The sequence below is a fragment of the Maniola hyperantus genome, chromosome 27 (genome assembly GCF_902806685.2).
Source record: "Maniola hyperantus chromosome 27, iAphHyp1.2, whole genome shotgun sequence".
NCBI lineage: Eukaryota > Metazoa > Arthropoda > Insecta > Lepidoptera > Nymphalidae > Maniola > Maniola hyperantus.
Genome location: NC_048562.1, coordinates 1,460,722 through 1,488,469, shown reverse-complemented (window position 1 = coordinate 1,488,469; position 27,748 = coordinate 1,460,722). Strand labels below are relative to the sequence as shown.

Here is a 27,748-nt window from a genome sequence, read left to right as displayed (position 1 = left end):
ATGGAGAACTCTCAGGCATGCAGGTTTCCTCACAATGTTTTCCTTCACCGTTAAAACAAGTGATATTTAAAAGCACAACTATGAAAAGTTAGCGGTGCGTGCCTGGGATCGAACCCCTGACCTTCGATTAGAAGGCGGTCATCCTATGGCTAGGCTATCACAGCTTGTTATATTAATACATACCAAAAATTTCATTTTCAACCACCATTTGATCATTCTTGTCATCTTCATAGGACACTGGTGTGACGCTCATTGCTACACTCTCAATTTTGTACAAACATGTTATGGTCGGGGTGACAGTAGTTAGTTTCTCAATCACAACCACCGCTGGCTTCACCTCAGCCTTCTTGACTTCTTTGCTTAACCCATTCTGGTTCCCCAAGCTTATAGCTGACTTATCAGTAATCATGTTCTCCCTAACAGATTTAGACGCTAATTCGTTGAACCCATCGTCTTCAGTCAAGTAATCATTCGAATTTAGAATGTCTACACTCCTTTTCGCTATAACTTTTGGCTGGTCTTGAGTTATTGGCCAATATGTTGATGCATCTTGATTATTCCATTGTATAGTTCTTCTATGGTGATATTTTGTAAAAGTTCGTACATAATGCGCGGGTTTCTGGTGATGTATACTGTTTCTAAAGTCCTGAGATTCGTGCGGTCTCGATGTTAACACTTTCGCCGTAAATATAAACAAAAATAACACCATACATTTCAATAGAGGCGTAACGCGTTGAGTTAACAGACCTTCCATCATTTTTAAACGAGTTTAGACCGCAACCAAGTCTTAATCCTACATTATAATCGATTAGCAAACAATTTTAGGTCATTTAATGCAACCTAATTGCACTTAGGTAACCCACTGCATAATATTGATTTTTATTGTACGTTAAACGTAGTATAAGTACAATCACATCAATGCGGCACTTTTTTTCATAACGTAACACAATACACCATAACTTGTCTTGATTTTTAATTTATGAAGTTGTTTTGTTATAAAAAAACACTCGATTGCAATCGGGTGTGAATAGTTTATTAATTAAGGTAATTAGTCACATATTTGTACCATTTGGTCGGGTTTATAAACAGAACGCTTGCAAGTGTTATACTAATAGGGCGACATAAATCATACAGAACTTTTAAAAAATGGGTTCGCTGTTAAAATTATAGTAGGTAGGTACGGATTCACAATTTATTATTTGTAGAAGTAATAAAATTGAAATCGATGATTCGATCGTATGTTGACAAACACATTTCATTTCACATGCCGACATATTGGAAATTGAAACATGAAAGATTCGAAAGATTGGATTTATTTTCAATAATCTGTGCCTATTGCGCATATAAAGGAGAATGTACACGATACGATTTTACTGGATCTCTCACTCACAAGTTTCCGCAACAAGTTACGGCACCAGATTTCATCAACAAGTTTTCGCAACAAGCTGCAACTCTTCTTTACTCTATGGGTAACAGTTAGGCCTTAAAGAACTGATATCCAGGGTCGTAAAAATAATTAAAAAAAAAAAAAAATTGGATTGACAAGTGACATATAACAATTGACAAATGGTTTTGTTTGACTTTTGGTCTGGCGAAACACTCTGTGCCCAGCTGGCACACCTAAAAGCCAATAATTGGGAATTGAATTGAATTGACTTTTGGTTGGAAGTTGGAACTTGGGAGTGTGTTCGTTTTATTTTCTTTGTTGCTAATTTGTTATTTCAAATTTATTTAATTTATGTCGTGTGGTTCATTCATAGACCTTCCTGCACCTTTTTCGGTTAGTCGGGAAGTTCTTGTGTGTGTAATTATTAACAAAAAATGTCATCAATCGCCCCCGCGGAAGAAATCGACGAGGCGAAGGAACGCGAACATTTCAGAGCTGTAGTCAACGCTTTTAAATATTATAAGTAAGTGAAACTATCTGTTAAAATGACTGAAAACCTTCCCATTAACTACTTCAGACTTGATAAAAGTATATTTTGCGCTTATAACAACTAGGATAATTGTAAAAATTGAACCTAGCACCAGTGATATAGATAGATACCTATATGTATGAATTTTTTATGTCCAAATTATTCTTCCTTGATGTAACAATGAGCATTGTTTACGTCCTCTCCAGACTCCACGTAAAGGATTATGACCTTTATGTCCTTGTGACATAAGGTTGGGATTGCCGGCGTTTTCAAGGTTAAAATCATGACTATATTTGTAACTGTGTATTAAAAATAATGTATAATAACTACAGTAGGTATATCTTACTATGTACTTATATCAGTCTATCACTAATCTTATTCTAGTTTTACGATTGGTAAACAATAATTTTATCCATACTTCCATATACTACTTCTAAATATATATAAAAGGAAAAGGTGACTGACTGATCTATCAACGCACAGCTCAAACTACTGGACGGATCGGACTGAAATTTGGCATGCAGATAGCTATTATGATGTAGGCATCTGCTTAGAAAGGATTTTTGAAAATTCAACCAGTTAAAGTATAGTTATCCGGTACCGGCGCACGGGGGGGGGGGAGGAGGAGGGCAACTCCCCCCCACCCACTTTCCCCCTTGCGGAGAAGCATAGTTTTCCAGTAATGAATTTTTTCGTTAAATCATAACAGTCAAAATTGACTATCGTTTGGCAGGAGTAAGGGGATTGAGAGAGAGGGAAGGGGGAGAGCGGGGTGTTCCCTACCCCCCACCATGCGGTGGAGGCCCGGTCGACGGCCCTTTTTAGGGTTCCGTACCTCAAAAGGAAAAATGGAACACTTTGTTGTCTGTCTGTCTATCTGTCTCTCTGTCTGTCAAGAAACCTATAGGGTACTTCCCGTTGACCTAGAATCATGAAATTTGGCAGGAAGGTAGGTCTTATAGCAGACATGAGTGGAAATATCTGAAAAGCGTGAATTTGTGGTTATATCACAAGAAAGAAATTTAAATGTGTTCATGAATAAATATTGCTGTTTTCAACTTTCAAAGTAAGATTACTATACCAAGTGGGGTATCATGTGAAAGGGCTTTATTTGTACATTCTAAAACAGATTTTTATTTATTTTTAGGCACAATAGTTTTTGATTTATGGTGCGAAATGTCGATAAAATACGATTGTAATACGGAACCCTCAGTGCGCGAGTGTGACTCGCACTTGGCCGGTTTTATTCTGATTTTTGTGTGACTTTACACTAACATGGTTTAAACTTTTAGTTTTGATCTTTCCTATTACAGATTATGCAGTCTCGACAGAATACACAAATCCGAGAACATAATCTCCAAGTTACCAGCCAACCACCTTAGACTCCTAGAGAAATACCGTACCTACCTCACTAAGTTCAAGCAGTGTCTAGACGCCAACAACAGCATAGTTCATCTTATAATAAAAGATGTGGATACGATGTTTGAGAATGTGGATCATAGTGGAGCTATGACCAGCAATGGTACGGAGAGCTTTGGGTGCAACTACAGCAACTGTGAGATACCCAAGCAGCAACAGCATAAGATGCAGCATGACGTCGAAAAGGTGAGGGAGTGATGATGTCATTAAATTGTTCTCCAACAGCGCCCCCCTGTCAATGTCATTCAAGTGCCTTGTCGCACTGTACAGAAATTGTCCAGTTCTAGTTTTATTATAAGTATAGACTAGCTTGGCTATGGCACCTTACCTTACGTGGGGTTTTTTTTTATTGTTCACAGGTGCAATCCGTGCTAAAGAACATAGTAAGGGACTGGAGTGAAGCGGGAGCGGCGGAAAGGGAACAGTGTTACAAGCCCATACTAGATGAACTGGACTTTAGGTATCCGGCCGAAAAGTTCAGGTAGGCTGTAGCTATAGCATACAGTACCCGTAGTACAAGATTTTACGTCTCACCAAACCAAACCAAATTCGAGAGTCGAAATACTTCCGCGTTACAGTAAAATGGACCTAAACAGCCTTGAATTGAAGTCAAATATTCAATGCCACTGATTTTAATTTCACAATGTTTCCGCTTGGAGCGCTGGCTGTAGAAGTGTAGACAAACTTGAGCTTTAAAACAAGGCATTTAAGATCCAGTTTACTGTGACGCGGAAGTATTTCGACTCTCGAATTTGGTTTGGTTTGGTGAGAGGTAAAATCTTGTACTACGGGTACAGTGCGACAAGGCTCTATTAGCGCTTGGCGAAAATTGGAACTAACGCCGCCATCTTGGCAAGTGTCACGTTGTCCCCTTATATGCGGTGTTGCCAATACAAAAATCTGAAATTCACTATTTTTGCAAAATATTAGAGCCATTCCGTATGTCATAACATTACGATAAATCCTGATAATATATCAGTACCCTTATTATGAATGCGAGTGCGTTTTTTTTTTTTGTTTGTCTTTCAATAACGTCGCAACAGATGACGCCCGCGACTTCGGCCGCGTGGGTTTAGGTTTTGAAAATCCCGAGGGAAATCTTTGTTTTTCCGGGATAAAAAGTAGTCTATGCCACTCTCCAGGTCTTTAACTATACCGTCTATACCCATGCAAAAAATCACGTCGATCCGTTGCTCCGTTGTGACGTGATTAAAGGACAAACAAACACACTTTCGCATTTATAATGTGGGTAGTGATATAGGATATTTTTTTTTCAGTGACCGCTCTCATATCAAAGTGCTTGTCCCCGGCGCGGGTTTAGGCCGGCTCGCGTGGGAGGTCGCAGCTAAAGGCTACTGTTGTCAAGGCAACGAGTTTTCCCTCTTCATGTTATTTGCTAGCAACTTTATACTCAACAAGTGTCCAGAGGTAAGCCCCATCTTATTAAGCGACAAAACAGTCGTGCAACAAAAAGTTGCAAGACAATTAGTCGTGCGACAAATACTTGCACTTTTTCATTGCTAGATGTATTCAATGGACGATAAAACAGTTGTGCGACAAAAAATCGCACGACAAGTAGGTCGAGCGACAAAAAGTGGCACTTCTTAACTTCCAGAAGTACCCACTGAAGGATGAAACAATCGTGCGACAAAAAGTAGTAAGACAATTAAGTCATGCGACAAATAGTTGTATAAATTTTTTTTATCCCTTAAAAAATGAGTGACAATACATTTTAAAAGCAAATCAAAACATGCTTTTCTTCTTTGCGACAAGACAGTCGTCGGTGAAAGTCGACTTTTAATGACGTAGCTTACATGTTACAGGCAAACAAACACACAGTGTACCCCTGGGTGCACCAATACGTGAACCATCTAACTAGCGAGCATCAGATCCAAGCGGCGACATTCCCGGACGTGCCGCCTACGACAAGACAGTCGCACTTCTCTATCGCTGCCGGGGACTTCCTCAAGGTATTATATCTCTTAAGGCAAAACTACGACACACGACAAGACAGTCGCACGACAAAACTGTCGCGTGACAAGACAGAAGCTCGACTAAACTGTCGCACAACAAAACAGTCGCAAGCTCCAGGAGATTTTCCTAAGGTCTTAGATCATCTTTACAAACATACATACAAAACAGACTGACAACGAAGTAATCTACATAAAGGGTTCCTTTTTTTCCTATTGAGGTACGGAACCATAAAAAACATATAGTCGAATTAGAACCTCCTTTTCGTGAAGTCGGCTAAAACATTTTTTTTAGGGTTCCGTACCTCAAATGGAAAAACGGAACCCTTATAGGATCACCTTGTTGTCTGTCTGTTTGTCTGTCAAGAAACCTACAGGGTACTTCCCATTGACCTAGAATCATGAAATTTGCGACATACCCGCTCTTGTGCGGCATGCCTAATAGCATTTTTACCAGCGGAAAAAAAAGGTACCTAGACCTAGATCTTATAGCTGACATTCGGGGAAAAATCTGAAAACCGTGAATTTGTGGTTAAATCATTAAAAAAAATTAAATTGTGGTCATGAACTAAAAATTAGTATTTTCAATTTTCTAAGTAAGATAACTATATCAAGTGGGAATATATAATATATGGAAGGTCTTCACCTCTGCATTCTGAAACAGATTTTATTTATTTTTATGTTATAGTTTTTGAATGATCGTGCAAAATGTCGAAAAAATACGACTGTAGTACGGAACCCTCGGTGCGCGAGCTTGACTCGCACTTGTCCGGTTTTTTGGTATGATTCTGTTGGTTTTGTTTGATTCTCTATTATCCTTTCAGGTGTACACAGAGTTGGGCGAATGGCATTGCGTGGCGACTTGCTTCTTCATTGACTGCGCGCCAAATGTCATCGAATTTATAGAGAGGATATACGCTATACTGAGGCCGGGAGGTTACTGGATCAATTTGGGACCCCTTTTGTACCATTATAGGTGAGTTGTTATATTGTAGATATGTTGTACCTTTGTAGATAAATTGTACCTGTGCATGCCTTTTGATAAGGTTTTTTTTTATTATTCAGATACAAGTTAGCCCTTGACTGCAATCTCACCTGGTGGTAAGTGATGATGCAGTCTAAGATGATAGCGGGCTAACCTGGAAGGGGTATGGCAGTTTTTATTAAACCCATACCCCTTTGGTTTCTACACGGCATCGTACCGGAACGCTAACTCGCTTGGCGGCACGGCTTTGCCGGTAGGGTGGTAACTAGCCACGGCCGAAGCCTCCCACCAGACCAGACCAGAAATTTAGAAATTATAAAATTCCAAACCCCTGCCAGGAATCGAACCCGGGACCTCCCACTATTAAGACCACAGCGCTCACCACTGCGCCAGGGAGGTCGTCGCGGAGGTTAAAAAAAATAACGCTGTATCTTACACATTATGTATGTTGTATTATGGATAAGTTGTACTTGTAATCATCTATGTAGATAAATCATTTATCTAAAACAACAAAAAAACACACCTACAAACCTTTGCAGAGCTATAGTCAAGGTGCAGTAAAACTGACCAATTGTATAATGTGAGTTATATCAATGACTAGCTGATGCCCGCGACTTCGCGTGGATTTAGGTTTTTAAAAAATCCCGTGGGAACTCGTTGATTTTCCGGGATAAAAGTAGTCTATGTTACTCTCCAGGTATTTGATTATACCCCTGCAAAAAAAAACACGTCAATCCGTTGCGACGTCATTGAAGGATTAACCAACAAACAAACACTTTCGCATTTATTATAAGGGTACTGATGTAGATACGCTGTACCTTTATAGATAAGTTGTACCTGTTCCACTGATTTACAGTGCTGATTATGAAAATGATATATTCAAATCAAATCAAAGGTGGCAGAGTAGATATTGTGCCTGATTCCGTGGTACACAATCTCTAAACTAAAATGGCACGTCTAAATCTATTAGTATCCCTTTCATATATGTTGCTTGTGGAAAAGGATAGCACTAGATTTAGACCTGTTAATTTAGTTTAGTTTAGAGATTGTGTACAAGAGAATCGGCCCCATCGTATTATTGTACTAAAAAAACTAAAATCGATATAGGTGTCGTTTTCGAGGTTTCTTGTCAAAGACAAAGTCTAAGTCAAAACGTTTATTCAGAGTACGTAAAAATTTACCCTTTTTAGGGTTCCATACCTCAAAAGGAAAACCGGAACCCTTATAGGATCACTTTGTTGTCCGTCTGTCTGTCAAGAAACCTACAGGGTACTTCCTGTTGACCTAGAATCATGAAATTTGGCAAGTAGGTAGATTATAGCTGACATTTGGGGAAAAATCTGAAAACCGTGAATTTAGGGTTAGATCACACAAAAAAAATTAAATTGTGGTAATGAACTAATAATTAGTATTTTCAACTTCCGAAGTCAGTGACTATATCAAGTGGGGTATCATATGAAAGGTCTTCACCTGTATGTTCTAAAACAGATTTTTATTTATTTTTATGCATCATAGTTTTGGAATTATCGTGCAAAATGTCGAAAAAATACGACTGTAAAACGGAACCCTCATTGCGCGAGCCTGACTCGCACTTGGCCGGTTTTTTTATTGATAGTCTTTTTTATTGATAGGTTTGCATTTGTAAGATGATGATTTTTACGCGAACTTAAAACTAAAGCTACGAGGGTTCCAAACGCGCCCAGATCTGAGAAGAGCCCACAACAAACTCAGCTTGGAACTTGCTGATTAGAAAAATACTAATGTGTTAAATGTTAAATGTTCCAGTGATATGCCCACGGAGAGCAGTATTGAGCCACCGTATGATATACTATTAGAAATTATCAAGGACGTCGGTTTTGAGATTTTGGTGAGTTGACATGAAATTAAATAAAATTTTATTTGCAAGAAACATCTAAATATATAAAAGGAAAAGTTGACTGACTAACTGACTGATTGATCTATCAACGCACAGCTCAAACTACTGGACGGATCGGGCTGAAATTTGGCATGCAGATAGCTATTATGATGTAGGCATCCGCTAAGAGTTTTTGAAAATTCAACCCCTAAGGGGATGAAATAGGGGTTTGAAGTTTGTATAGTCCACGTGTACGAAGTCGCGAGTATAAGCTAGTTGTACATAAGATGTTAACATAAAATTAATAATTATCCAATATGTTTCGTCAATTGACATGCAAAATATGTCATGATTTGTCTACATGATCATTATTGACCCACTAGCTAATGCTCGCGCGCGACTTCGTCCGCGTGGACTACACAAATTTCAAACCCCTATTTCACCCCCAAACTGTGGTAGCCTAGTGGTTAGGACGTCCGCCTTCCAATCGGAGGTCGGGGGTTCGATCCCGGGCACGCACCTCTAACTTTTCGGAGTTATGTGCGTTTTTAAGTAATTAAAATATCACTTGCTTTAACCGAGGAGACCCGTGCTCTGTAGTGAGCCGGCGATGGGTTGATCATGGTGATGATGATTTCACCCCCTTAGGCGTTGAATTTTCAAAAATCCTTTCTTAGCGGATGTCTACGTCATAATAGCCTATCTGCATGCCAAATTTCAGCCAGATCCGTCCAGTAGTTTGAGTTGTGCGTTCATAGATCAGTCAGTCAGTTAGTCAATCAGCTGTTTCTTTATATAGATTTCACCCATGCGAAACCGGGCTGATTACCTGGCGATGATATAATACGGTATTGGACAACTAGTCAAATCAGTAACTTTTTATCAAACGTCAAAACATGCAATAATCTATGAAATACTGAAATGTGTCACATCATAATGACGTACATATTTTCAATTTTCAAAGTAAGACAACTATACCAAGTGGGATATCATATGAAAAGGCTTTCCCTGTAAATTCTAAAACAGATTTTTATTTATTTTTATATGCATTATAAATGCATAAAAATAAATTTTCCGCCATTTTGTATGTTAAATTTTGATTTAACATACTAAATGGCGGAAAAAAATAACCGAGTACGGAGCCCTCGGTGCGCGAGTATGACTCGCACTTGGCCGAACAATTTTGCGGTTGGTAGTCCGGATAATCGCGAATCCGGATAACTGAGGGCCGGATAATAGAGTTTCCACTGTACTTTTTTAGTTTAATCGATATTTTAAAATGGTTATTACACTTTTTAAAATATCGATTTTACGTATTTTGGAAGACCCTCTATTTAATAATCTATACTATTTTTTTTTTTTTTTAAAGAATATTAGCCATATTAAATGACTAATATTCCCCTTTCCTTTTTAAATCCTAATTAATTTTTCCTCTCCAATTAAGCGTCAAGCTTGTGCTAGGAGTAGGTACGACAATAGTGCAACGGGCGGGGTTTGAACCGTCGACCTTTCGGTTTTCAGTCCACTCCTATACCGGTTGAGCTATTGAGGCTCTCGAAATAAAGAGGTAATGTCGTTAAGTTTGTTTGTAGGGGGTAATCTTTGGAACTACTGAACTGATTTTACAAATTCTTTCACCAGTAGTAAGTTACATTATTCCTGAGTGACATAGGCTATACGGGATCTTTGAAAACCTAAATCTACGCGGGCGAAGCCGCGGGGATCAGCTAGTCACTGATAAATAATTTATTTTTGATGTAGTCAAATACCCAATTTGATTTTTGATTTTTTCACAGAAAGAAAAAACCGGCGTGAAGACGAAATACGCGCAGAATCCCAACTCGATGATGCAACACGAATACAACTCAGTATTTTTCGTTTGTAGGAAGCCTGATTTAGTTAATTCAATTGATTTTTTTTAATTAAATTTAATTTACCCACCTTTTTGTTTAGTCTTGATTATAATTATTAATTATTAAAAAAAAACAAAGATCAGCAAAGTACAACAAACTGGCTTTTATTTAATCTTCTATATATATAAAATTCAAAGTCCTGACTGACTGACTGACTTATATATCAACACACAGCCTAAACCGCTGGTCCTAGTGACATGAAATTTGGAGGATCTGTTCATTGTAAAGAGTAGGTATCCACTAAGAAAGGATGTTTCGAAATTCCATCCCTAAGGGGGTAAATAGGGGATGGAAGTTTGTATGAAAGTCTATCATTTAAAATATTACATCGATGAAAATTGGTATTTAGGCTTTCGGTTAAGAATAAAAATTCCATGTTTCACGATTTTTTTAAATTCTACTCCCAAGGGGGTTAAATAGGGGATGAAAGTTTGTATGAAAGTCCGTCATTTTCAAGTTATTTCCATGAAAACTGATATTTGGTTTTCGGTTACAAAAGGAAAAAGGCGTAGGTATCTATTTCTAGGATTTTTAGGGTTCCGTACCTCAAAAGGAAAAACGGAACTCTTCTTCTTCTTCTTCTTCATTCTGGGCTGGTTTCCGCACTTAAACGTTTCCGTCTGTTGTGCGTGAAACGGAACCCTTATAGGATCACTTTGTTGTCTGTCAGTCGGTCTGTCAAGAAACCTACAGGGTACTTCCCGTTGACCTAGAATCATGAAATTTGGCACGTAGGTAGATCTTACAGCAGGCATTCGGGGAAAAATCTGAAAACCGTGAATTTGTGGTTACATCACGCAAAAAAAAATTAAATTGTGGTCATTAACTAATAATTAGTATTTTAAATTTTCGAAGTAAGATAACTATATCAAGTGGGGTATCATATGAAAGGTCTTCACCTGTGCATTCTAAAACAGATTTTTATTTATTTTTATGCATCATAGTTTTTGAATTATCGTGCAAAATGTCGAAAAAATACGACTGTAGTACGGAACCCTCATTGCGCGAGCCTGACTCGCACTTGGCCGGTTTTTTTTTGTTAATTTAAACAAAAAATTTACTCGGTTAAAGTTTTATTCAAATACTGTATATAATAGCGGCCTATCTTATTCGCGTCCTCGTTATTCCTGGTTCATTTTCGCATAAGTCAGGAACTGTCTCCTAACTCGCAACAACTTCTGTGGGCTCACAGATTGTATGAACCCCACTTCTAGGACACAGTGACTCATGAAATTAGAAAGTACCTGACTACGAATTGTACAAAAACACATCTCAACTAAAATTTAGTAAATTTCGCAAATTGCTAATGCGCGTGGCAGCCATTTTAGTGACATCAGCACTAGACACTAGATGACAAAACTGTCGGTAGAGTATGCGTATCGTGTTTTGAATAGGTAATTTTACATTATAAAATTGTACCTAATTATTATTATGTATTTTGCTTGTAATTTTATTGTGTTTGACTATTAGTTTAATTTATTTTGTTCTATTAATATATTCTATAATATATACTGACTATTAATAATTTCAAAGATTATCATTAAAATATATTTGCACACTATCAATTTAGTAGAATGTTATGGCCTCTCATTACAGTGTAATTTCCATCTTTCTTGTACAAACATTCTCGCAAATAAATGATTATTTATTTATTTATTGCAAATTCACATATTTTGTTTCGTTTTTGTTTGTTAATTTAAACAAAAAATTTACTCAGTTAAAGTTTTATTCAAATACTGTATATAATACCGGCCTATCTTATTCGCGTCCTCGATACAATGATTCATTTTCGCATAAGTCAGGAACTGACGCCTAAGTCGCAACAACTTCTGTGGGTTCACAGATTGTATGAACCCCACTTCTAGGACACAGTCCGGATAGTCTGGAAACTTTATGACGTCTAGATTCAACTGTTTCGAGTCTAGAATTTGTTTCGATATCGCCTGGGTTGTTTTGTCCATTTCATACAGGAAGTTTGTTGAACTGAGGGGAGGCTGGAAATAAAAAAAGATTATTTTAAATTTTATTTAAATTTGATTTTTTATACCTACATAAAAACTATTAGAGCGTGACTTTTTTAATGACAAATTTTAAATAATGCATAAAATTCTTGGATGAATATAGAAATAGACATTTGAATTATTAATAACTTTGTCATGATGACTACAATAATTTAAGACGGTGAAATGAGATGCTGGGTTCAATTAATTTTGCACGCCATGCTTGACAGGATATGTAACTGATTACCTAATTTTTAAGACCCCATGTAAATAATATACATGTACCTAACATATCTGAGCAAAGTAAATAAATGATTATGATTATAAAACTAGCTGATGCCCGCGACTTCTTCTGCGTGGAATTAGGTTTTTAAAAATCCCGTGGGAACTCTTTGATTTTCCGGGATAAAAAGTAGTGCACCGTTGCGACGTGATTGAAGGACAAACCAGCAAACCAACGAACAAAAACACTTTAGCATTTATAATAAGGGTACTGATAACATTAGTCATGTTTTGTGAGATATATCTATACATGGTGTAATCAGAACGCTAGCAACAACTTAGCGTTATTGGGGCCGATTCTCTAGTACACAATCTCTAAACTAAACTAAATTAACAGGTCTAAATCTAATGCTATCCTTTTCCGCAAGCAACATTATGAAAGGGATAGCAATAGATTTAGACGTGCCATTTTAGTTTAGTTTAGAGATTGTGTACAATGGAATTAGCCACATTGGGGCCGATTCTCTAGTACACAATCTCTAAACTAAACTAAATTAACAGGTCTATATCTAGTGCTTTCCTTTTCCGCAAGCAACATTATGAAAGGGATAGCAATAGATTTAGACGTGATATTTTAGTTTAGTTTAGAGATTGTGTACAAAGGAATTAGCCACATTGTTATACTACCTAAACACAAATCAATACCAATAACCATTTGCCTCATTTTGTAGTTTTAGTGATTTAGCATTTTTTAAACCCGCAATGTATAGCGTACAAAACACGGGTCAATGCCCCGCCTACGACGCGGTATTGACTCCGAGTGGTCTACTTATGCAACCTATAGGGTACTTCCCGTTGACCTAGAATTATGAAAGGCGCAGGTAGGTATGTCTTATAGCACAAGTAAAAAATATCCTAAAACCGTGAATTTGTGGTTACATCACAAAAACCGTGAATTCGTGGTTACATCACAAAAACCGTGAATTTGTGGTTACATAACAAAAACCGTGAATTTGTGGTTACATAACAAAAACCGTGAATTTGTGGTTACATCACAAAAACCGTGAATTTGTGGTTTCGCTCAAATCTCAGCCCTACTTAATCAATCAGCCTGTTTGCGTCCACTGCTGGACATAGGCCTTCCCAAGAGCGTGCTACCACACACGATCCTCTGCCTTCCCCATCCACCCACTTCCCGCTACCTTCTTAAGGTCGTCAGTCCAGCGGGTTGGAGGTCGTCCCACACTGCGCTTGCTGATACGCGGTCTCCACTTCAGAACACCACTCTGCCACTTCAGCTGGCTAATTCGTTGAGGTAGGTTAAATTAAAAGAATTATCAATTTCATAAATTAAATATTTATTTAAATCAAAATGCCATTTTTTTTAATAAGTACTTAATCCTAATTAAAAAAAGTTGGTCAGTACAGTGCAATCAACTAAACAATTATTATAATACACTAGCTTATGCTCGCGACTTCGTCCGCGTGGACTACACAAATTTCAAATCCCTATCCCCCTTAGGGCTTGAATTTTAAAAATCCTTTATTAGTGGATGCCTACGTCATAATAGCTATCTGCATGCCAAATTTCAGCTCAATCTGTCCAGTAGTTAGAGCTGTGCGTTGATAGATCAGTCAGTCAGTCACCTTTCCCTTTTACGAGCATATACATATTTAGATACTACAAACTAAATAATTATAATAATAAAATATACTAACTAAATGAAAACTACTTATTTCGTTAAGTTCAATTAATAAAAAAATTAAATTGAATCTCATAATTAAGTCTTCGTGAGTTAAAATACTGAGGAATCTTTGGTTCTTTCGGGGATAAAAAATGTATAATTAATAGTCAGGACTCGACTAGATTGGTACAAATAATGTAACAAATCAAAATTAGCAAAAGTTGAGTGGTATAAGTCCCGCAAATTGCTATTGCGCTGGAACCATGTCTCATTAACATCGATATGACGTCATTTTGGCGTCAGCCGAAATTAAAACATACCATCTCGAAACTTCAGTCTAGTGCTGACGTCATTAAAATTGCCGCCACGCGCATTAGCGATTTGCGGGACTTATAATAGGCAGAGTACATTACATTACATTTCGAACTATAGCTGAGTTTTTAAAATTACTTTATTTTCCGGGATAAAAGTCAATGTCACTCTCTAGGTCTTTAAGTGTATCCTTGCAAAAAATCAAGTCGATCCGTTGCTCCGTTGCGGCGTGACGGACCAACAAACAAACACACTTTATTATGGGTGTAATAAAGTGTGTTTGTTTGAGTCAAAATATTGACTATTGTGAGTAGCTCACGTCAAACTCATTATTTTAACTAATTTCTTAAACTGGACACTTTCAAGTAAATATTTTTATATAAGCCTGTGAAGATGATACTGCTGTGGGGGCGAAATTTGAATGCCATAAGTCTACTTTGTCGTATTAGTTTACAAATTGTGAAAATCCAAATTAAATTTTAATTTCGCGGGCAGACCCGTGTCTTCCACCTTAAATCGACTTAACGATTCCCTTTTTTAAAATATCGATTTCTAATTTGAGTTTTTTATTTTCTAACGCAATACAGTCCATCTTGGCGTCCAAATATTTTTTCTTGGTAGTATAGTACTCTGCCAAAGCTTGATTCCGCGCCACTACCGCCCACTCATCTTTGCTTTTTCGTTTACCTGAAAAATAGTTAGGTTAAAACCGGTACTGGCACCGATTGCTTTGTCTTTCTCTAAACTAAATTTAGAGTATCTGCATCCTTTTCTTTTAAACAATGCTAAAAAAGGAACGGAACCTGACTTTCACATTTAAAGACTCTAAATTTTAGTGCACGCTACAAATTTAAACAGTAGGTTCGCGACTGCGCGCTAAAATCACGGGTTTTACGATCTACAAAATTAAATTGAGAACTGTCAAACTGCGAGAATTCGCATCATCTTCTTACTAATATAATATGAAAAGGACAGACATAGTTTGACAGTTTTAAGTTTAATTTAGAGCCGTCAAACCTCGTGACTCTAGCTGCCAGTCGCGAGCGTATCGTTTAAATTTGTAGCGTGCACTAAAATTTAGTCTTTAAATGTAAAATTCAGGTCCCGTCCTTTTTTAGCAATATTAAAAAGGAAAAGGATGCAGAATTTAGTTTAGCGAAAACAACAGAATCAGCGCCATTACCTCAAAAGGAAAAACGGAACCCTCATAGGATCACTTTGTCTGTCTGTCTGTCTGTCAAGAAACCTACAGGGTACTTCCCGTTGACCTAGAATCATGACATTTGGCAGGTAGGTAGGTCTTATAGCAGACATAAGGGGAAAAATCTGAAAACCGTGAATTTGTGGTTACATCACACAAAAAAAAATTGTGGTCATGAACTAATAATTAGTATTTTCAATTTTCGAAGTAAGATAACTATATCAAGTGGGGTATCATATGAAAGGGCTTCACCTGTGGATTCTAAAACGCTATTTTGGAATGCCTTTCCTACGGAGAAGAACCAGCAATAAACTTAGCGAGAACCAACAAGAAAGTCGGCGACGATTAGCAAGAAACTCGGCAAGAGCCAACAAGAAATTCGGCGACGACCAGCAAGAAACTCGGCGAGAACCAACAAGAAACTCGGCGAAAATCAACAAGAAACTTGGCGAGAACCAACAAGAAAGTCGGCGACGACTCGCAAGAAGCTCGGCGAGAAACAACAAGAAACTCGGCGAAAATCAACAAGAAACTTGGCAAGAAACAACAAGAAACTCGGCGAGAACCAACAAGAAACTCGGCGAGAACCAGCAAGAAACTCGGCTGTAAACATTAACATCAGTGTGGAAGAATTACTTACCACATAAGCTTTCGTGACAAGAACATGGTGTTTCCTTCGGTTTTTCTTGGGTTTCCACATCCACAAATTCCATAATCGGCTCATCCATTTGCAGTCTGATATTTCCGGCTATAAATTCATCCACATCCGGCAGCGAGGCGGACAGGGATGGGTTGGGTAACCCATCCATGTCCGCGTCACCCCCACACGGCCTGTCCAGTAGGTTGGCTACTCTGTCGAGGATATCGTCTGGGGGGATGTACTCTTCATCAGCACCCATCTGAAAAAATAACAAAAACCGGTCAAGTGCGAGTCGGACTCCACACGAAGGGTTCCGTGCGATCCACTTTGACCATTTTGAGCCACCAACCAATCACAAACGCATGTTTTTAATTGAATTTCGAATGTTTTTTGAAAACATTTTCGAACTAAATTTAGAATGTTTTTTTGAAAACTAGCTTATGCTCGCGATTTCGTCCGCGTGGACTACACAAATTTCAAACCTCTACATATTTCACTCCCTTAGGGGTTGAATTTTCAAAATGCGGATTTTCTTAGCGGATGCCTACATCATAATAGCTATCCTGCATGTCAAATTTCAGCCCGATCCGTCCAGTAGTTTGAGCTGTGCGTTGGTAGATCAGTCAGTCAGTCACCTTTTCCTTTTATATATTTAGACTAGCTTATGCTCGCGACTTCGTCCGCGTGGACTACACACATTTCACCCCCTTAGGGGTTGAATTTTCCAAGATCCTTTCTTAGCGGATGCCTACGTCATAATAGCTATCTACATGCCAAATTTCACCCCAATCCGTTCAGTAGTTTGAGCTATGTGTTGATAGATCAGTCAGTCAGTCAGTCACCGTTTCCTTTTATATATTAAGATAGAAGATAGACTAACCTGGTGATTCATCTTAATCCGTAAGCTTCTCTTTCGCGAACACTTCTTCAGATTCTCCCATTTCAGTCTCAACTGCTGCGGGCTTCGCCGCCATATAGTCTTGGTGTTAAAGGTATCCGCTATAGTCTTCCACTCCTCTAACTTCATCTTATTGGTTGCAGCATCCGTGCTCTTACGAGTTATTATGTTGCTGGACTCGATTAGTCGTAGAAGACATTTCGTCTCAATTTTTGACAAAGGTCGACCTTTTCCCTATAAGAAGAAATATTAGTGCGAATAACCTACGACATGAGTGGTCCATGGGGCGTTAAAAAAATTGTAACATGGTGGCATTAGTTAATTTAGTTTTTTTATCATGCTTATTTATTTTATAATATACTAGCTGATTACCGTATCTTCGTCCGCGTGGAATTAGGTTTTTAAAAATCCCGTGGGAACTCTTTGATTTTCCGGGATCAAAAGTAGCCTATGTCGTTTCCCGTGATGCAAGCTCTCTCTATACCAAATTTCATCAAAAATCAGTTAAACGGATGGGCCGTGAAAAGCTAGCAGACAGACAGACAGACACACTTTCGCATTTATAATATTAGTATGCAAGTATGGATAACATGTACTATGTACAAATTTTTTTTAATTGACGTGAATCCTAGAAATTATAATATAATTCAAATTTTTTTAACGCAACAATTAATTGCTAATCAACGTAGAGAAATATGTTAAAATCTGGCATAGATATTATCAAAATCTCTCTTCAAGTCTTATCAAAGCAGAGTAATGCCAGAAGCGAACAAAATAAATGATTTAGGTCAGCTGCTTTTTTTTCTTAATTTGGAATGTTATACCAGAAATTGATGGCTATTATTTAAGCTTCTCAAAAAACTTCTGGCGTGCGAGCAAATTATAATTTTTTGTCTGCCATCAACTCCCTATCTATAAGCAAAGTACATAAGCCAGAAACTATAGGTATACGACAAAAATTTAAAGAAACTATCACTTACGCTTTTCGAATCCATTATCTATATATATAAAAGGAAAAGGTGACTGACTGACTGACTGACTGGTCTATCAACGCACAGCTCAAACTACTGGACGGATCGGGCTGAAACTTGGCATGCAGATAGCTATTATGACGTAGGCGTCCGCTAAGAAAGGATTTCGGAAAATTCAACCCCTAAGGGGGTGAAATAGGGGTTTGAAATTTGTGTAGTCCACGCGGACGAAGTCGCGAGCATAAGCTAGTTAAATAATATGTTTTATTAAAATTTATATTCGCTCAACTCAAAAACAGAGAGTTGATGACAAAAATTATATTTATTTATTTATAGACATTAAAAAATGAACATAAAATTACACCACACTTATGAGACCACTTGATAAACTAGAGACCAGCACAGGTACAAACAGACACACACACACACACACATATATATATATATAGTGATGAACACATAACACTCTTTCGCTGTGTGCAGTCGTGTAAGCCCGGTCAAGTACGAGGCGTACTCGCACACGGTGGGTTCCGTCCCATCGCACAAAGTATACTTAACACTTTTATGCAGAACACTGCAAGTTAATGACGGACTGCACACTATCTATATGTCATTTAGTAAATTATTTTTTTCGTACACATTTTTTTTGTGATGTAACCACAAAACGGTTTTCGGATTTTTCCCTTCACTTGTGCTTCGAGATAGCGATCGGGGTGGGGATGCCCCGCACACCCACGCAATCCCCGCGTTAATCTGGTGCGGGCGAGCGCGGGTGACGTGCGTGTGTGCAGAACGTCCCCTCACCTCATACCCCGATTGCCATGTAAACCTGTCGCAAATTGTACCTACCTGCCAAATTTCATGATTCTAGGTTAATGGGAAGTACCCTATACATATACAGATAGATAGTCAATGAAGTGCTCCTATAAGGGTATTTTTCTTCTCTGGAGCCCTAAAATATCAAGATTCTTACATTCTGCGTGCTCATGTTGGGCGGCGGTGGTTTCTTCTCGAACAGCACTTTGTATATAGCATGCAGGTCTATTTGGTGGGCCGGCTGCACCGTGAACAGGGGGCTGTCCCATCTGTTGTTAGAGTTTGGCTCTTCGAATCTAAACAAACAGACATACAAGGTGTTCAAAAACTTCTATTCAAATAGCTTATGCTCGCGACTTCGTCCGCGTGGACTACACAAATTTCAAACCCCTATTTCACCCCCTTAGGGCTTGAATTTTCAAAAATCCTTTCGTAGCGGATGCCTACATCATAATAGCTATCCGCATGCCAAATTTCAGCCCAATCCGTCCAATAGTTTGAGCTGTGCGTTGATAGATCAGTCAGTCAGTCAATCCTTTTATATTTCAAAAAATATTTATTTAGATTTAGATTAAATGAACTTGTATTAGATGCATTTGATGATTCAAAAGCACTTGTAAAAGTTTACTTGAATAAAAATAGTATATTCTACTAGCTGATGCCTACGATTTGTTCTGCGTGGATTTAGGTTTTAAATATCCAGTGAGAACTCTTTGATTTTCCGGGATAAAAAGTAGCCTATGTCACTCTGCAGGTCTTTAATGGGTATACCCATGCAAAAAATCATGTTGATTCATTGCTCGTTGCGACGTGATTGAAGGACAAACTAACAAACAAACATACTTTCGCATTTCTAATATGGGTACTGATTCTATTCTACTTGGCTATCATTTGGACAGAACTCAAAAAACCTGAAACAGGACCCCCCCATGGGTTCGAAACTAGTCATGCCAACGTCGACTAAACACGTGAGTAACGCCCTGTGAGATATATAATATAACTAGAGGATACCCGCGACTTCGTCCGCGTGAATTTAGGTTGTTGAAAATCTCGTGGGAACTCTTTCATTTTCCGGGATAAAAAGTTTTTACCAAACTTTGTACCAAATTTCATCAAAATTGGTTGAACTGTTGGGCCGTGAAAAGCTAGCAGACAGACAGACACACTTTCGCATTTATAATATTAGTATGGATGGAAATCACTCAAGATAGATAGTTATAGTATCAGAAAAACTATAAATTAAAAGATTACCTGAATTTAGTTAGAGCATTAAACACTTCTTCTGTGTACGGTTGGTTGTTCAAGTCACAGGGTTCGTTAGGGTTGTTTTCCTTCACGTCCAGCCTCAATATGTTCTCCTCCCAAGCCTCCAGCTGGTTACGTATAGTGTATACTGTACATTGTGTACATTTAGATGCCTTCGAAGCGCAGTATAACTCATAGCGGTAACCTGGAATGAATGAATGAATATAGTTTTATTGTATAAGTCCCGCAAATTGCTATTGCGCTGGAACCATGTCTCATTAGCATCGAAATGACGTCATTTTGATGTCAGCCGAAATAAAAATATACCATCAGCTCGAAACTTCAGTCTAGTGTAATTTGCGGGACTTATACACCGTCAAATGTTTACAGAGAAACACATGAAGCAATACAAAAATATAGATGCAGTACGCGGCCGAAAGTAATGTACACATGTACAATGTACATCTGCCTTTAGAATGACATTTCGGCTTTGTAGAACGTTATCTCTGTCACTCGAGCGTTGTCTGTCTCACTCACACCTATATGACGTTTAGTCGGTCTCAACGACAGCGACAGTGCTCTACAAATTTGCTATCTCCTTCTAAAGGTCGATGTACATACTTTCAGCCGCGTACTGTACCTTATAGAGATTAAGTTCATACCTTTTATGTAGTTGCTTCCGTCCAAAATAACCACATTGTCTTTACCAATGAGACGTATAACTTCAGATTTAAGGTAACCACGTATCCTTTTCTCCTTTTGCGAGTCCAGATACGCGGAATTCTTATCATAACCTAACTTTACGATGGCTTCGTCTTCGGAGATTATTTCCACATGTTTTTTATGCTCGTTCTCGAAAAACTGTTTCAGTTCTGTGGCCCTAGTTGTTTTGCCACTTACTGGTGTGCCGCAAATTATTATGAGAGGCATTTTTTTACTATTTTATGGATTCAAATCTCACAATTTATTTATTTATCTAGTATATATAATGTACTCTGTGTTTATCTAATTCTAATCTAAGCTCATAGATTACGAATAAAATATGTGTTGTCACATGTGTCAAATCTATGTCAAATGCATCAAATGTCAATTTTTGTTTACGTTCAGGCTCTGGGTTCTAGCCCTTTTGAGCCTTTTAAATGTCAACACGTTGCCAGATAATATGTGGGGTATCCTACAGTATGAACAAGGCCATGACAAGGCCAAGCTTTAAAAAGGCACGATGCTGCTGCGCTGCTGGCTTAGTTACGTAAAATATCAAGTAATTGCTGTATTTTGAACAGTGAATTTAAACCTTCTCAACATTTACAGGTTCGTAAAAATGACACAAAAATTTTGATAAACACTCCTTATTATTGACCCTCTTTGAAAAAGGTATAAAAATAAGACGAAGATACGAAGGCACAAGCAATCTCCCAAAAAAAATATAAAATTCGTACTATTATAATGGCAACTTTAATTCTCAATCCCCATCAATTGAATCTCATCGTAACTTCGTTGAATCGTGACGCAGGGCCAGGCCAGAGCTTTTGGCATCAAGTAAGACGTAGTAAGAAAACGCCGGAAGAAAACCTACATGCCTGAGAGTTCTCCATAATAATAGCTGGGTAAAAGCTATGTGAAGTCTGATAATCCGTTCTTGGCCAGTGTGGTGGACTCTGGCTAAACCACTTTCATTCTGAGACCCGTGCTCAGTAGTGACCCGGTGATGGCTTGACGATGAAGAGGGGTCAGATTTTTACGATTTTTTACTTGCACTTTAGGTGTCACTTAAGAGGGCGCAGTTCGGTGTCTTCTTAATACAAACGTATTACGTAGGAGGATAGTTACTACATTATTAATTGATAGTGTGTCATGTGTGTAGGTGTGTGTGGGTGTATTTTTCTGTGTATAAGATGTGTGAATGGATTATTCCAAAGTTGCGATGTTGATCGTAATAGCATGCTCTCAAGTCTCATGCTTGACTTGGAGCGACGATGAAGAGTACTCTTAAGTTACAAGGTCATGACCCTGCGGTCACTCGCATGTTAAAAAAAAGAGGTCAGTGGTCAACGATAATATGTCGAGATACAGATCGACATTGATATGTCACTCTAGTACAACTCTAGTGATCAGTTAACATCGATTTTTATTTCGAATTTCAATATTTATTACTTTGATTGATTAGTTATGTAAATTATTTTTCGTTGTGTGTGCTCCTGAAAAAAGCATATTACACAATTGAAGATTATCTAAATGATAAAAGAGCGTGGATTTGACCTGCAGCTCGTTCCAGCAACGCACAAGACTGCAAATACTATTTTATACATGGCATAATCTTGTACCTATATCGAATATTTGAAAAGAGCAACCGCCGAGTTTCTTGCTGGTTCTTCTCGGTAGGAAAGGCATTCCGAACCAGTGGTAGATGCATCCGACTATTTGAAAGTACTTGTAAAAGTGTGTGTGTGTGTGTGTATGTATTTGTCTGTGTATAAGATGTGTTGTGAATGGATTATTTCAAAGTTGCGATGTTGATCGCTATAGCATGCTCTCATGTTTGACTTGGAGCGACCATGAAGAGTACTCTTAAGTTACAAGGTCATGACCCGCATGTTAAAATAAAGAGGTCAGTGGTCAACGATATGTCGAGATACAGATCGACATTGATATGTCACTCGAGTTCACATCGACTTTTATTTCGACTTTCAATATCGATTACTTTGATTGATTATGCAAAGGTTTTTGTTAGCTTACACTTGAGTAGGTAGGTATTTATTTTTTGGATATAAAATTAGCTAAGCCTGCGACTTCATCCGCGTCGATTTTGGTTTTAGGGTTCCGTACCGCAAAAGGAAAAAAGGAACCCTTGTAGGATCACTTCGTTGTCCGTCTGTCGTGTCTGTCAAGAAACCTATAGGGTACTTCCTGTTGACCGAGAATCATGAAATTTGGTAGGTATGTAGGTCTTATAGCAGACGTTAAGAGAAAAATCCGAAAACCGTGAATTTGTGGTTAGGTACTTACATCACAAAAAAATTAAAATGTGTTCATAAACAAATAATTAGTATTTTCAACTTTTAAACTAACTAACTATACCAAGTGGGGTATCATATCAAAGGGCTTTACTTGTATATTCTAAACAGATTTTTATTTATTTTTATACATAATAGGTTTTGATTTATCTAGCAAAATGTCAAAAAATACGACTGTAGTACGGAACCCACGGTGCGCAAGTCTGACTCGCACTTGTCAGGCTATACTTGTATTAGTAGAGGTGCCAATAACGTATGCAGCATTCTATCGACATCTATCGACCTTTAGAAGGAGATAGCGGATTTGTAGAGCATTGTCTCTGTCGTTGAGACCTATAAAACCTGTACGCGATAGGTTCAAATGACAATCGGGGATGGAACGCTCCGCACATCCGCACAGCCCCCGCGCTAACCCGGTGCGGGCGAGCGCAGGTGACGTGCGGGTGTGCGAGGCGTCCCCCCGCCTCATACCCCAATTGCCATCTCAGCCTGTCGCGAGGTGCCACTAACGTATGTACGGCAAGGTACTACTATTAAAGGATATCTAGTATACAGATATGGTAAAAATATCTATAAAGCCTACAATGGCAAGCAGCCATCAATGGTATTTTACGAGGTTTCGCGACACATTTTTAGTATTCCGCAATAAACAAGGAACCCTTATTGTTTCGTCATGTCCGTCTGTCTGTCAATTAGTACATTAAGTACTAGAAAGTTGTAAGTTGTTTTGTTTAATAGAAAATATTACAATAAACCCTTAAGCTAGCTAACTGACTGCATTTCAGCGCTGGACAGCCAGGCTGATCCGTTGCGCAAAAACTGAGCCCTTCTAGTCACCAGATGAGGATATTTATCGCGGTGAAATGTACAGTAATTTGGCATGAGTAGGTAGGTATACATAATATTATGTTATTTCGCGCAAGACCGTGGCGTGTGATCCCTACAGGCCTACAAGAGACCTTTGTCCAGCAGTGGACGTTTATCGGTTGATGATGATGATGATAAAGTGGGTACTTACCGCAACTGCCGCTGAAGGAAAACAGGAATAGGAATATTCAAATGAAATTTAAATGTGCTTTTGAATCGTCAAGTCAAGCCACTGGTTCAGAATGCCCTTCCTTCCGAGAATAACCAGCAAGAAACTAGGCGGTTGCTCTTTTCAAATATTCAATTAACAATAATATTATGCTATGTTACTTAAAAATGACCTTCGCAATGCCCTAATTGATACCTTGCTATTAGAAACGATATTATGCAGTCTATACTAATAACTTGAACTATAACTTAAATATATTAACTAATAAATAAAAGAAATTTGATTTGAACTTATCTGTAGATCTCTTAAGGTAGGTAGGTAATCAATCTATCTGGGGTGCCAGCCAGGTAACCTCCCAGTGTGCCTGGGTGCTGCCGGTCCCTTTTGGATGCATCGGGCATCCGAGGGGGAGAGTAGTAAAAAAAAAGGTAGGTAAACAATCTATCTGGGACGTTCTGGGATAGGGTAACCTTCAGCCATGAGCCAGGTAACCTCCCCGAGTGCATGAGTGTTGCGGGTCTCTTTCGGGAAGAGCATTTGATTTTCCGGGATAAAAAGTAGCCTATGTCACTCTCCAGGTCTTTATCTATACCCATGCAAAAAATCATGTCAATCCGTTGCACCGTTGCGCCCTGATTCAAGGACAAACCAACAAACAAACACACTTTCGCATTTATAATAAGGGTACTGATTAATTTGTGCTTGTTACATAAAACCTACACATACCAATGTTACAGATACAAATGATAGTTATCACATTCTAAACTTTAAAAGGTAATTATTGATATAGTTTAGTCCATCGAGGCATTCGGGCTGCTTGTGTCCTTAATTTATTTATTTATTTTTAATTTAAATTAATTTATTAATTAAAATAAATATAAGTTGCTAATATGTTGAAAAGTATAGCTGTGTTTTTAATCGGTAAGTGATTTTTAGGGTTCCGTACCTCAAAAGGAAAAACGGAACCCTTATAGGATCACTTTGTTGTCTGTCTGTCTGTCGGTCTGTCAAGAAACCTACAGGGTACTTCCCGTTGACCTAGAATCGTGAAATTTGGTAGGTAGGTGGATCTTATAGCTGGTATTAGGGGAAAAATCTAAAAACCGTGAATTTGTGGTTACATCACACAAGAAAAATTAAATTATGGTCATAAACTAATAATTAGTATTTTCATATTTCAAAGTAAGATAACTATATAATATCAAGTGGGATATCATATGAAAGGGCTTCACCTGTGCATTCTAAAAAAGATTTTTATTTATTTTTATGCATCATAGTTTTTAAATTATCGTGCAAAATGTCGAAAAATAAAACTGTAGTACGGAACCCTCATTGCGCGAGCCTGACTCGCACTTGCCCGGTTTTATTGAACTAAATTATAAGTAAATCTAAAAGTCTGCACCCGTAGGTAGTCTAAATTGCACGGATACGTACAAAGCGGTTTGCCTCCTCATTTCTAGTTCGTATCGCTAAGATTTTGGAACACCCTTCCAGCATCAGTTCTCTCCTCCAATTATAATATGGGTACCTTCAAGTCAAGAGTGAATAAGCATCTTCTAGACAAGCGCGCTCCATCTTAGGCGGCATCATCACTTGCCACCAGGTCTGATTGCAGCCAAGCGCTAGTTTATTAATTAAAAAAAATCATTATAATTGATTAAGTCTGAAAAGGTTACAGATAAACAGACGGACAAACACACTTTGCATGTGTATGTGAAAAACTACGCATTTTTATTTGCTTATTTCATTATAATCATCATCAACCGATAGACGTCCACTGCATGACATAGGTCTCTTGCAGGGACTTCCATGCGCCACGGTCTTGCGCCGCCTGAATCCAGCGGCTCCCTGCGACTCGTCTGATGTCGTCCGTCCACCTAGTGGGGGGTCTTCCAACGCTGTGCCCAACTTCTCTCTGTTTCTGTTTTCTGTTTTCCAAACTATGTGTACCCTGCCCATTGCCACTTCAGCTTCGCAACCCGTTGAGCTATGTCGGTTACTCTAGTTCTCCTACGGATCTCCTCATTTCCTCATTGATCACGTAGAGAAACTCCAAGAATAGCTCTCTCCATCGCCCGCTGAGTGAATCTGAGCTTTCTTATGAGGCCGATAGTTGCTTATTTACATCAATTTAATCCCCCTTAACTTACTTATTATTTTGGACCAGCTTATGCTCGCCACTTCGTCCGCGTGGACTACATAAATTTCAAACCCCTGTTTCACCCCCTTAGGGGTTTAATTTTCAAAATTCCTTTCTTAGCGGATGCATACGTCATAATAGCTATCTGCATGCCAGATTTCAGCCCGATCCGTCCAGTAGTTTCGCTCCGCTATCTCCTTCTAAAGGTCGATGTACATTATTTTCTGTCGCGTACTGTACGTTGTTAGGAGTTAGGACCCTATGTTGGTTTGTTAGCAAGTAGTCCCATTCGCAGCTCGTCCCATTCGCATTTTGTGCTATTCGCAGGTCGTCCCGTTCGCATCTGGTCCTATTCGCAACTAGTCCCATTCATGGCAAGTGTCGTCGCTCGTGAGTTGGGGCCGTAATTTACCACGAGATTAAAGTCATTGGAATATTGTGTCTCTCTTTTTACCGTGCCATAAGTTTTTTTTTTTTTTAGCGTTAGCAGCAGTACTATGCCAACACCCGACGGATTTTGAGTACTACCACATTTTGCATCTCCCGCACGAGCCGCCACTATACCCCGTCCACGAGAGGGCGCCACCTACAAGCTTCAGCTGTCAAGGCAGAAGCAGGGGCTACTACGCCGATCTTGAGAGCGGATGTCAGGTATAGACTCTTGGAAAATTCTGCTTGCCTATAGATGCGCCACTGACAAATCTGCCTTTTTAACTACACGCCCTCTCCACTAGATGGCGCTAGCATATTATATACCTACGCACCTAGTATCTAGCTCCTATAGTACCAGAAAACCACAACGTGAAAAGAATCTATCGTTTTGTGGTTTTTTGCTTATAGATTGAAATGCACAATAGTGACATCTAGTACAGTTTTAAGGCTCTATGCGAATTAATTGAGCACGTCCTGAGCGCTAGATGGCACCGCTTTCCACACATTAGGTTTGCATTAGTTGAATGTACGTCACTGTCACCCCCAAGATCGGTAACGTTGCCGTCAAGTGTCCCCTTTGTTCTTGTTTGAACATTCTAAGCCTTTGTTCTCCAACAGCGCCCCCCTGTCAATGTCATTCAAGTGCCTCGCTGGCCTAGGTGCAGGAAGTATCGTGAGCAAACCTGCATGCCTAGAGTTCTTCATAACATAAAATAGTCTCAAAGGTGTGTTAAGATTGCACACAGCGTGGCAGACTATGGCCTAAACCCATTTTTTATATATTTTCAGGCATATCATTTCTGCTGGCGTCAACACTTGGTGAGCACGGATCTGTGCACCAATGGGACGCTTTTCAACGAACAGTTTCAGGTTAGGTTTATATTTAGTTAATTAATTCCAGCGGATAAATACGCTCAAAACAATTGAATAAAAAACCGGCCAAGTGCGAGTCTGGCTCGCGCAACGAGGGTTCCGTACTACAGTCGTATTTTTTCGTCATTTTGCACGATAAACGATTTGGCACGACACATTCTAGACACTAGGTACCTATTAGATTTTAAGGAATGTTTTTTTTTTT

At 38.6% G+C, this 27,748-nt stretch overlaps 3 protein-coding genes and 1 long non-coding RNA gene across 5 annotated transcripts in view; 1 reads left to right on the top strand and 3 right to left on the bottom strand.

Moving 5' to 3' along the window:
- LOC117994789 (uncharacterized) overlaps positions 1-1,267 on the bottom strand; it is a 140,481-nt gene extending 139,214 nt beyond the window's left edge. Inside the window, exon 1 of the mRNA XM_034982747.2 lies at positions 184-1,267. Coding sequence (XP_034838638.1) covers positions 184-757 — 574 coding nt within the window. The 5' untranslated portion in view covers positions 758-1,267. The remainder of the gene's footprint in view (positions 1-183) is intronic.
- Positions 1-27,748, bottom strand: part of LOC138404328 (uncharacterized) — a 201,959-nt gene that overhangs the window by 24,064 nt on the left and 150,147 nt on the right. The gene's annotated exons all lie outside the window — the stretch shown is intronic.
- Positions 1,658-10,160, top strand: LOC117994559 (carnosine N-methyltransferase). The gene is made up of 8 exons (XM_034982493.2): positions 1,658-1,910; positions 3,230-3,521; positions 3,695-3,816; positions 4,613-4,763; positions 5,159-5,305; positions 6,130-6,281; positions 8,076-8,157; positions 9,942-10,160. The coding sequence occupies exons 1-8, from the start codon at positions 1,822-1,824 to the stop codon at positions 10,065-10,067; spliced, it is 1,161 nt and encodes a 386-aa protein (XP_034838384.1). The 5' UTR covers positions 1,658-1,821; the 3' UTR covers positions 10,068-10,160.
- Positions 14,580-27,748, bottom strand: part of LOC117994799 (protein KTI12 homolog) — a 239,271-nt gene continuing 226,102 nt past the window's right edge. Inside the window, exons 2-7 of one of the 2 annotated variants that reach the window (XM_069507974.1) lie at positions 20,711-21,012; positions 20,055-20,253; positions 18,961-19,099; positions 16,999-17,250; positions 16,119-16,377; positions 14,580-14,964 (exon numbers count right to left, since the gene is read on the bottom strand). In XM_069507974.1, coding sequence (XP_069364075.1) covers positions 14,789-14,964; positions 16,119-16,377; positions 16,999-17,250; positions 18,961-19,099; positions 20,055-20,253; positions 20,711-20,978 — 1,293 coding nt within the window. In that variant the 5' untranslated portion in view covers positions 20,979-21,012 and the 3' untranslated portion in view covers positions 14,580-14,788. Of the gene's footprint in view, positions 14,965-16,118; positions 16,378-16,998; positions 17,251-18,960; positions 19,100-20,054; positions 20,254-20,710; positions 21,047-27,748 lie in introns of those variants that run through there. The other variant, XM_069507973.1, reaches the window with a different exon arrangement.

Bases quoted from the DNA above. Each gene is read 5' to 3' on its own strand.
- LOC117994559 (XM_034982493.2), top strand. From the start codon at position 1,822: ATGTCATCAATCGCCCCCGCGGAAGAAATCGACGAGGCGAAGGAACGC. The intron at 3,817-4,612 runs GTAGGCTGTAGC...TTTTTTTTTCAG, and splicing joins TATCCGGCCGAAAAGTTCAG to TGACCGCTCTCATATCAAAG. The intron at 8,158-9,941 runs GTGAGTTGACAT...ATTTTTTCACAG, and splicing joins ACGTCGGTTTTGAGATTTTG to AAAGAAAAAACCGGCGTGAA.